At 53.2% G+C, this 11,234-nt stretch overlaps 1 protein-coding gene across 3 annotated transcripts in view; it reads left to right on the top strand.

The window, feature by feature from the left end:
* Positions 1 to 2,481: 2,481 nt before the first annotated feature.
* LOC100679869 (motor neuron and pancreas homeobox protein 1) overlaps positions 2,482 to 11,234 on the top strand; it is a 23,993-nt gene continuing 15,240 nt past the window's right edge. The window contains exons 1-4 of one of the 3 annotated variants that reach the window (XM_031927810.1): positions 2,482 to 2,626; positions 3,352 to 3,916; positions 4,321 to 4,907; positions 5,236 to 5,671. In XM_031927810.1, the coding sequence (XP_031783670.1) occupies positions 4,398 to 4,907; positions 5,236 to 5,671 (946 nt within the window). In that variant the 5' untranslated portion in view covers positions 2,482 to 2,626; positions 3,352 to 3,916; positions 4,321 to 4,397. Of the gene's footprint in view, positions 2,763 to 3,351; positions 3,917 to 4,320; positions 4,908 to 5,235; positions 5,672 to 11,234 lie in introns of all 3 variants that reach the window. The other 2 variants (XM_016990048.2, XM_016990046.2) reach the window with 2 other exon arrangements.

The following is an 11,234-nucleotide window of genomic DNA, read 5'->3' as shown; positions in this document are numbered from 1 at the left end:
CGCAGTTGTTGACCCCGGCAGTATGTATAGCTAAATATAAAGAGTGTCTCTCGTCACACGTGCGCCGTGTGTGTACGCAGGAGAGCCAAGGTAATCATGCATAATTCAAGTCAAGCAATTGCGTCCGCCTCTGTATATACTGTCTTTGACTTATTCGAAAGTGTGAGATACCATACGTATATTATATGGACCGAGACATAACACGACACTGCGGCCTTTTGTGCTTAATGCGCTGTTTGTTATGTCGCTGGTACAATAAGTGCATTCGAAGAACGCTGATGTGAGTGTATACAGGGGTGTGCGATTTGCACTTTTACGAACCGGAGTGGCTTTAAGGGGACAATGGGCTGCTCTGTGTGTGTGTACTCGTTGGCTTTTGTTGCCAAGCTTTGGATTTTAATGATGACGAGTGTATAGTTGAGAGAGAGAGAGAGAGAGAGAGAGAGAGAGAGAGATGTTATCTTTGATTACTTTCCGATATTTAACAGCTAGTAATCATTACTCATACCTCCGAACGAATTGACCGACAACTGCAAAGTCGAGACTCGAGAGTGCGATCTGACCGACGGCGAGTCGTTGCGAAAAGCTGCAGCAGATGGCGGTAGCCTACAGAGAATTTCCTCGTCGGATCCCACACTGCGGCATGATACGCGTCGATAACCGCTTTGGCGGTCGAGCTTTCAAGCGCCCCATCAAAGAGCATAGGGTATAACTCTGCATAGCACGCGCAGGGATATCTGCAGGACCTGCAATTTAATGGTTGAAACTTTATCGGCACTTGATTCGATCGTGGCTGCGCCTTAATCGAATCCGAATGCAGCCTAATCTCGAATTTCGAAATGCATTCATATGCATTAGGTGCTAACTGCAGGTGTGCGCTGATGAAAATTCGATTAAAACCATCGCATCAGCGGTTGAAATAAAACAATTATCATCAACGCGCACGTTATACGAGTCTCGCCGGGTGATTGAATCCAAAACACACGTTCGCTATTTCCATTAGCCGGAGAGTCGTGCGCCATCAAAAGACACTCTCAGCTTTTTCGGGCGTATAACAAGACGCGCGAGGGAACTCCTTGGTTAATTACATTTTTGTAAGCGCCGCAATTATTCCGAGAATCGAGTGAATTTTTCCGCAGAGAGCGACGCTCGTGTCAGATCAGCACACGCATTCTTAAAATACTTCCACAAAGCAGGCCGACGAACTTGCGGCGAGCTTTACGGGGAATTAAGTTTCAATTTTTTGTATCGTTGTTAGGTCGAGCTTGCGCTTCTACCAAAAAATCAGGCCAATTCGCTCCAAGATTCCAAAAGCCGATCAAAGCCTGGCTATACGAAAAATATCAGTTTTCGCCAACAAAGCTCTTCGCGAGAGAGAGAGAGAGAGCCAATCAATCTGTCCGAAAACAATTACGGCTTATGTATACAGAGAGCGATCCCCCGCCACCGAAAAAAGCAGCCAAGCCTGCACTCCCCTCCACATCCCCGGCTAAACGCATCGTTAAACGAGTATATATATATAGTCTCGGGCTCTCCCTCGTTAACAGAGTCCTCTGCCCCAAACTCGCGCGCGCAAGCTCTTGCATCCTCCTCACCGCGCGCCGTGTATGTGTGTATATATATATATATATAATGGCTAATGAGCGAGTCGCGCGCCAGCCAGCGCCTAATAAATCCCTGCATATACTGCGCGCGGACGGTAGCTGGTACTCTCCGCACGCTGTATACCATACTGGCAGTCGGTACGAGCTCTCTCACTCGAGGCTTCTCGTGCGTATACGTGTGCGGCTGACACCCTCGCAGCTTTCAGCTCTGCGATGTGACTGTCCGTGTGCGTAAACACGAGAGTCGGATCGCTCTTTTCCGCGCCTGATGCTGGCGTCGATGATTGACGAGGAGACGACAGGATGCGTTATTGCAGCGCCGCGGAGGAAGTCGCGACTACACGACGCTGAAGTGGACCGGACGCTCGTCGCGAATCGAGTTCGATTGGATTTTTATAACGGCGCGGCAATCAATTAGCTCCGGCGAAAAGGCGCACGCTCTTTTTCTCTCTCAATTTATAAACCATTAAATCGCGCTATCCCGTTTAAAAATACAGCCGCCTCCCCTCCCCGCGCGCGCGTAGAGTGTATACGCGTAAAGCGCGCAGCGGCGGCAGCAAGCAAGCGCTTAACCCCCGGAGCGGCAAAGCTCGATTTCCCACTCAACTCTCTCCACTACCGAATTCTCCCGCGTGGTAGTAGTAGTGGTGGTAGTACAGTCCGCGTCGTATACACCCACCTACTGCGGCGCCTAAAGCTCGCTAGTCGCGTCGTCGTCGTCGTCGTCGTCGTCGTCGTCGTCGAAGCCCCCCTCCAGCTTTCTCCACCCCCGTCGCCCCCACCACGATCACTCGCTCGCGGCAGACGAGCGGAGCAGCTCTTCCCCACTATGCGCATAACCCGAGAGCGAGAGGCTGCATGTATACCCTAAATCTCGCGACAATCAGTCGGTAAACGGGCGTCAACGGACTCGCTCGTACCGTGAGCTTTTCGGATCAGTCGCGCGCCGGTGCTCGAGCTTGCGACGCTCGCCTATACCTGTGATATACCATACCTGCGATCGTTGTCTCTCGACTACATAAGTATAGTTGATACAGTTGTGTCGTCGGCGAAGGATAATAACGGATATAACTCGACGCCTCGCGAAAACACGTGCGGCCGACCCCCTCCCTCCCGCTGCGCTTCTTTCGCAGTAGCTTGTGCGCGTCTAGAGCCGGCGTAAGTAACGCACGTGGTTCCGCCGTGTGTGTACGCGTACACCCGCACAGGAGCTTTTTCTCTCTCTCTCTCTCTCTCTCTCTCTCTCTCGGAGAGAAGCCAATCATCCGACTAGAGAGTACAATTATAGCGTAGCAGCCACGTCGCATTATTATATTATATACAGAGCGGGAGCAGCGTATATAACCCAGCATCGCTCGCTCTTCTCAGCTCGAAAAGGGGCTTGCGCACAGCAGAACAGCTCGCCAGCGGGGGGGATACACTCTCTCCTCTCTCCGGGCAATAAGCCGTGCAGTCGCGTCAGCGCGCACGCCTCGATTGAGAGACACACGAGCCGAGCGTATATACATCCTATAACGCACACAGACCCTACATAATACCAGTAGTGCAGTGCGACGGCGAGGGAGAGAGCGAGAGTGAGGGAAACGCTTTAGCGTCTTTAGCGCGGCGCGCGCGCGCGCTCGCGCGACAAAGAGCTCGGGGGATATATATATACACTCGCTGCGCGAGTAGCGCTTCAAGAGAGAGAGAGAGAGAGAGAGAGAGAGAGAGAGAGAGGAGAGATGAACCCGAGTGTTATGCGTACTAGCGCCGCTGATGCCACTGCAGGAATTCGAGGATAAAGTTCCGATGAATTTTCCCGTCGACTCGTCGCAGTCCTTATCATACAGCGAGAAAAGTGTTGACGTGCGTTAAAACAACAACATCAACAACAACATCAACAACAACATCAACAACAACAACAGCTACGCACACGTGTGAGTGACACCTGTTGGCGCAGCCGAAAAATGCGACGACGCTGCTGCCGCTGCAACGAGGCGGAGAAGAAGAAGAAGATTGTTCGACGCTGCGACGAGGATTTTCCTGTGCAGATGACAATCATCGAGGCTGCTGCTGCTGCTGATGATGATTGATGGGGATGAGTAATGACGCGGCGCAAAGTGACTCGCGTGCGCACTCGCACTTCCGGCGGAGCACGCGTGCAATTGCAGCCGAGTAGACACTGCGCGATTATCGGCTGATGCGCGCGCGACACCAGAGGAGGAGGAAATGTACGACGACAGCTTATTACACGCTTCTTTCGCGAGGTTATTGCGCCTGCTGATGTGCTGCTAGACTGAAAGAGAGAAGGAGAGAGGAAGCGAGGAGAGAAGGTACGTAATATCACGGCTTGTTATTTATTATCGACTCTTGCTGCGGATTTCGCTCTCCCTCTCACTCTGAAAGCATAAACGTGTTGCCGATTCGTTGTATCCGGGAGAGCGATGTAAGACGGGCTACGTCGGAGGTCTTTTTTATTCCGATATACGAGGCGACGTCTACTCACTGAATTGTCCGATATCCTACGGATTACTCGCTGTCGGTTTCGTCTATTTTTCAAGGGAAAGTCTACTACTCGTTATCGATTTTGGTTTATTAAGAGCGCCGGGTTTATCATTCCTAAACCGCTGTTTTGAGGTTATTACGACCTTCGCTTGTTTTCGCCAAGTGCGCGCGTCTCGCGTTACACCCAAACGAAACAATCAAAACAATGCGTCTCCGTGTATTTTTCTCGCAGGCCACAGGGGAATAACGGAGAAGCATCACCGCCGATGCCCGAGCCCTCACCGAGCAAGAGCCCAGGACGCAGCGTTTATGGCCCAAGTCCTGCTGCATCAGCAGTCCTCCGCTGCCCGTAGCAGCTTGTCTGCAGAGATGCCGTCCTCGGACGCGGAGTCGCCGCCGGCCGACGAGCACCTGGTGCTTCGCTCGAAGCCACCTACCAACAACAATAACAACAACAACAACAACAACAACAACAACAACCACCACCACCACCACCACCGCTTGGAGAAGAGACACGAGGAGACGGCCTCGAGTCCGCCCACCTCGAGGACGACGGCGCTTGGCAGTAGCAGGCACAATCAGCAGCAGGTGGCCTCTTGGCACGAGCACGTCTACGCTACCCCGCCGAGGACGCCCACGCCGCACAGGATCAGCGACATTCTCGGATGGAGCCGAGAAACTACGGCTGCCGGCGGCAGGATGCAGGGAAAGCTCCTGGCGCCGACACCCAGGAGGTTCAGCGCGGGCAGTCCGCTCGTCAGGGCACCCCTGCCGATCTACTCGCCCCTGCCCGCGCACTCGCCGGCTTCCATTCATACGGTTGGTTGCGGATTTCTTCGAATTCGATGTTCGCGTGGAATTGAAATTGTTGATTTTTTCGAGCGTTTAACTGCTCTCTGATGAGAGCCCTTGAGATACGTCAAAGCTTATACAGAGGAGACTAATTGGTCGTTGAAACGCTGATTCGATCGATGCCATTTCATGTTTTCATAAAACGGCAGACGAATTTAAACAAAGTTATTCTAGCGGACTAATTAATTAGATTTCGCGAGCATTAATATTTGCTCAGTATTTGTTCAAGCTCCGAGCAATATCAACGAATAAACTAACGCATCTCCGTGTCTCCTTTGTCCACGTACGATAACAGGGTAGTCTGACGTCGCCCCCCTGCACGCCAAGTCCAGCCTCTCCGATGATGTCTCCCGCCTCGGCCGCCAGTTTCTGCAGCACGACGACCCAACCCCCGAGTGGCTTCCAGACACTACCTTCCGCGACGACCACAACCTCGGACGACTGCAGCGACGAGCGTCCGCTCAACCTGACGACGAGCTCGCGGCGCACCAGGAGTCCCTCGAATTCGCCCGGCTCGCTGCTCTACGCCAGGAGCACGACGCCGACGACGTTTCGCGAACCACAGGCAGAGCCGTTCCTCTTCGGACTGCATCATCATCACCACCCCCAGGCGTTCGCGCTCAACGGGGCGCCACCTGGACAGCCCGTCGTCGCCCCCGTAGTGGAGCTGACCACCGCTGCGGTGGCTCAGAGCAGCGCCAGGAAAACGCTGAGGTCGCCGACGAGTAAGGGTGAGTGATTCTTTTTGGGTTATCGGGTCGACGCTGTGAGCTAAAGAACAAAGACCTGCTATGTATATAAATTCCACGTTTTCATTGCAGTGTGAATATTAGAAAGATTCGACTCACGTATGCGAGAAGATAGCTCGGCGCTCGACTATGCATGCGCATATCAATGCGCGAATCGATCACAATCGCATAAAACTTTCAACGCTAAAAGCTCGGCGTAATTAAAGCCAGCTGTTTCAATTCAACTAAATGCGGCGACGCGATATATATACGCACGTATTCGAAAGCTCGCGCATGAAAAGCAATGAAAAAGTCATGCGACGCTCCTAGAAAACAAAAACAGCCGCATCATCGCTGCGTCAAAATGCAGCGCATATAACGACTCGCCGCTGTCGCGAGGAAATTCATTATGCAAACGAAATCCGAAATCCGTGTCAGGTGCACAACGTAATTCGCAGTGCCGCAAGCTCGCTCTCTCTCTCTCTCTCTCTCTCTCTCTCTCTCTCTCTCTCTCTCTCTCTCTCGAAGCGTTCGGCAATAAAGATATAATCTGGTCAAAGTTTTAACAGAACTTCGTTATAATTCAGCCGGGAGACGAGAGGACTGCCTCCACCACCAGGGGCGCTCAATTTCCAAGTTCGTAAGCAAATTATAAGCGCGACCATAGCGGCGCGTAAAAATAAACAGACCTTGATTCGAGAATAAATGCAGCGCCGTTGGAAAGTCGTTATTTTTAACTCGGGGAAATTATATTTAAAGTCTCCATACCGCGGACTCACCACGTGCGCAACAGCGAGACTATAGGCACGCGAGAATGAGAGAGAGAGAGAGAGAGAGAGAGAGAGAGAGAGAGAGAGAGAGAGAGAGAGAGAGAGGATGGGGAGGTAGAAAAAAAGTATATCGCCCGGGACGATCCATCACCATCGCACGCGCGATCGCTCGCGCGCTCTATACATCCCTCGTATTCGTAGATCAATCGTCGAGAAGTGCGCGCAGATGCTATAAGCGGAGGACGGCGTTTAACGAGCTAATTCACTCGACAAAAGTTCGCTACGTGTGTGTGTGTGTGTGTGTGTACGCGAAAAAAGAGCGAGCGGAAAAAGGCCAGGCGGGAAAGTTTATAATGGTCGATAGCCCGGACAATCAAACGCGCGCAAAGGGACGAAAGCTCGGTCGCAGTTGCATGGAACAATCACGCGTGCAAACACGGAGGTACGGAGACGGAGATTGGGACACACACACACACAGACGTAGGCGATGCGTATATAGAGACACAGAGCCGGAGGGAGGGAAGACGCGCTTGATGATGTAAGAATGCGATCGCGCTATGCGGAGCATCCGCTGCGGAACGCCCGATTCTGATCTATAAGGCCGCCGCGCTGGCATTCCCTCTCCCTCGCACATATCTCCGTCGAGCGAGCATCTCGGCTATACGGCCACTTGAGAGAGAGAGAGAGAGAGAGAGAGAGAGAGAGAGAGAGAGAGAGAGAGAGAGAGAGAGGAGAGAATGCGCTCGCGCAGCAGCAGCAGCGATTCCACACCGCCCTTTGTCTGCGCCGCCACCGTCGTCGTCCTCGTCGTCGCGCGTGTGTACGAGTGTGTTTGGGAGAGGCTGCGGTGCAAGACTCTCGTTGTAAAGTACTGTGCCGTGGTCGGGCGCGAAGTGGCTGTGGATTAATCGAATCGAGAGTCGAACGGGGTGTAACGAGGATTCCAGAATTTTCAGGGGGTCGGTCGGGGCACCTAATTACCTCGATACGCGTCTATTCCGTAATTTCTTACCCACTCTCCTTGCGAAGCGCTGCAGCTCAACTTCGTTAGGGAAGTTTGATCGGCCACTTGATCTTACGATTCGATGCGGTGCTCCAGCCGAGTGTCGTGCAACACTCGGCTCGATAAATTATGGAGGCTCGATCGGGAGCCGTACGTATGACTGCGCGTATAAGTGATTCGCGAGTCCTGGCGCTTATACTCGGTTGCGAGCTGTAGCGAATAAACGAAGCGGTAAAACTAGCGGCGACATATAACCGCGCGAGCTAATTGAAATGTTAACAGCTGCGTGCGCGAAGCGTAAATTGATATAACGTCTATGCGCGTAAAATAAACAAATTTCAGGCTGCAGCTTGAGCGAGCATCAAGCGATGAGAGGCAGAGAGAGAGAGAGAGAGAGAGAGGGGGGGGGGCAGACGCGACGATTAAGCCGGCAAAGCGGCGGCAAAGAGCACATCTGCATCATCATCAATTCTTAATAGCCCGGCCGCCGCGCGCGCGCTGCACAAGCGCCTGCAGTGTATACAGCCAGTGTGTATACCACGGCTCGTTCTCTGAAGGCAATTTCGAGCGCGATAGCATTTGAACTGCGGGAGGATTAGATCGGCGAGCGTCGAACTCAAAATACGCGCTCTCCGATACGTCGGGGGCGCATTCCAAGTTTTACCGCTTGATTGATCGGGGACAGCTCTCTGTTTGTCGCGTCGAAAAAAATCCATCTCTACCTGCCTCCTCAACCGCATACATCGATCGGAGAGAGCGAGCTCTCGTCGCATTAAAAAAAGCCGGCATCGATAAAGATTCATCGCGTCCCCGCAAGATTGTATCAAACGCTCTCGCATCAGCCCCGGCATAACTCTCTGCCCCCCATCGATCCGAGCAACATCGTATAGCGCCGCGGCAGCCGCCCTCCGTCGACGAAAAAAAAAGGGAGGAAGGAAGAAAAAGCTCTTCCATCGCTCTCATTAAATCGCGGCGCGCTGTTACGCAGACTCCGAATTTTTCCCTGTATATACTCATCGGCATCAGCTGCGTGCACGAGCGTGGGTATATGTATGCGTGTACTCCATAGAGCGGCGGCGCGTTAAACTCTTGCCCGCTGGTACAAAGCTGCGCGCAGGCATCCCGGCGAAGTTTGCAGAAGCCACAGGTTCATAAACTATGCGAGAGAACGCAGCTACGACGACGCAACTCTCCCGCGGCCGTGGGTAGGGATAAGAGCGCTAATGGGGAAGCTGCGAAGGGGAGCGAGCGAGGCTGCCGGTCGAGGGGGTGAAAACTGCCTCTTAACACTTGGCGGCGGCGGCGTTTCCTCCCCACTTACTTGCCAGAGTAGCAGTAAAGGTGCGCTGACTACACGGGCGCGCCGTCGCTGCTCGTTTCGCGAAATCGCGCAGCGGATCCATTCATCAGCCCGCGGCGCTGGTCTATTTCCTGCAAGCTCGAGTGTGGACGTGTACACGCGTAAGTCGGTCACGAGACGCCGGAGCCGCGTTTTATAGCTCTTTACAAACTCGCGAGCGAGCGAGCGCTGGACCGCCGATCGATCGTTCGGCCCGTATAATTAGAAGCAATTGAAGCTCTCTCTCTCTCTCTCTCTCTCTCTCTCTCTCTCTCTCTCTCTCTTCCCGCGGGACACTTTTCGTCGGCAGCAATCAGTATACTTTACGGCCGTTCCGAAGAGATAGAGAGAGAGAGAGGGTCGGGAGACTGCGCGTGCGTGCGCGCTCTCTCTCTCTCTCTCTCGCTCTGTGAAATCGATGACTCGCCTGTAATGGAGAGAGCGAGCCAAAACATTCTCCGCGCCTCCATAACCGTTCTCTCCCTCCCGTTCAGCAGCGCCGGCATTCGGTATATAGTACACACAGCGACGATCCCTACTTCCCTGCAAGCTCCCTCCCTCTCTCTCTCTCTCTGTCTCTCTCTCTCTCTCTCTCTCTCTCTGTACAGCCTTCCCTCCGTCGGCTTAAACGCGCGCGCGCGCGCGCGAGCTTATAGCTCCCGAGTCGAGTCCATGTGAGTGTGTGCGGGTATCCTCTCTCTCTCTCTCTCTCTCTCTCTCTCTCTCTCTCTCTCTCTCTCTCTCTCTCTCTCTCTCTCTCTCGCAGCTCACTGACACTCGGATGCATGTGTATATGGAAGAGCCCGACGCCAATGAAAATCGCGCGCGCGCCAACGAGCTTGCGGCCGCGGCGGATATCTCGGGAAGGGGACGCTCGCGCCGGCTATCGATCTCTCCGCCCGATAAAAGCCCCATCAAACATTCAGGGCGCATTTAATAAGAAGCCTATCTCCCCCTCCCGCCGCCTGTGTAGCTTCCCTTTCTCTCTCTATCTCTTGCCTAATTGCCGAGAGCACGAGTCGCTCTATATACACCGTCTCTCTCTCTCTCTCTCTCTCTCTCTCTCTCTCTCTCTCTCTCTCTCTCTCTCTCTCTCTCTCTCTCTCCGCGCTCTGGTATTCTTGTTCTTCTTCGTCGTCTTCTTCTTCGTCTTTGTGCTGCGCCGCGTCACTTGGCGTGCTGTCTCGTCGGGCTCTACTTTGTGTAAGCGCTGATTCGCGGAATGGCGAGAGAGTTTTATTGTTGCCGGAGGAGGAGGAGAGCTTTTTATCGAGCGCGATTGTTGCGTGTCCGTGTGTATGCGCGGTGAGCTCCGCAAGCTCGCGTATATCGAGGCGTTTGACCTGAAATTTACTGGTTGGATATCGCTAATTTCGACTTTAAACGCGGAATTTATATACGGCTGGGGTGATTCCTTCGTTCAATCGAACGATCGTCGTAAAATCAGCAAAACAACGTCTGTGTATATAAGCAGTATTAAAAGCCCAAAACAATTGACGTTCGCTCGGCCGCTGCCATCAAATCCTTTGTCTCCCGCTCAAATCAACGTTTATTATCTCGTCGCCAGCGTCGTCGTCGTCGTAGTCGCCCGACAACGACCCAACCCAACGATCGACCCGCTCTCTCTCTCTCTCTCTCGTCTCTCGCGTCCGGCCTAATCTCTTCCCTCTACATCGCTCGCACACACACACACAACGCGCGTGAAAAAGGCCAACGCGTATACATGGCGCGCACACAGGCAGTCGCTAAATTAACGCGCAGCCGGCAGAACGACTAAGCCCTAATCATCGCCTCCCCGCACGCTATCCATATACCGCGATGCTGCAGTCGAACAAATTGGCCGACGCGCGCCGCATAGTCGATTAACGCCACACTCGTCTCTGTATATACTCAGACACTCTGATCTGCCTCATCGGATTCGAAATTTCCGCGTTACTCTGTGCGCTGCAATGCAGTTTGGTCTAAAATTGTGAGGAATGCAGAGAGAGAGAGAGAGAGAGAGAGAGAGAGAGAGAGAGAGAGAGAGGCCTGGAAACTATTGTCCGACTGCGCTGGGATGTTGCTACTGTGTAACTCCGGGCCAACCGCAGATGGATCCGGCTGCTCTGCAGACGTATACGTATATATATATACCCCGCGGCGTACTCCGAGACGAGAAGCGATGGGAGACGGAGAAGGAATGGCGGAGAGAGAGAGAGAGAGAGAGAGAGAGAGAGAGAGAGAGAGAGAGAGAGAGAGAGAGAGAGATGGACGAGTCGTTGTTGTTATCGTTATCATCGGCGGCGATAACTGTTGGCTCTTTTTTATTCCCTCCTGCCGCGGGGAGTCACGTGTTTATACTGTACACGTATATAGAGCACAACACAGTGTACAGACGGATTGTTTTATTGCGCGGCCGAGCTTTCGAGAGGGAAATCGATTACGGCGCGCTGAGGGTTTAATAGGCCGGTGAAA

The sequence above is a fragment of the Nasonia vitripennis genome, chromosome 1, assembly GCF_009193385.2.
Source record: "Nasonia vitripennis strain AsymCx chromosome 1, Nvit_psr_1.1, whole genome shotgun sequence".
Taxonomy (NCBI): domain Eukaryota; kingdom Metazoa; phylum Arthropoda; class Insecta; order Hymenoptera; family Pteromalidae; genus Nasonia; species Nasonia vitripennis.
Note: the sequence above shows the minus strand (reverse complement) of the source record. Positions and strands in the feature narration are given on the sequence as shown.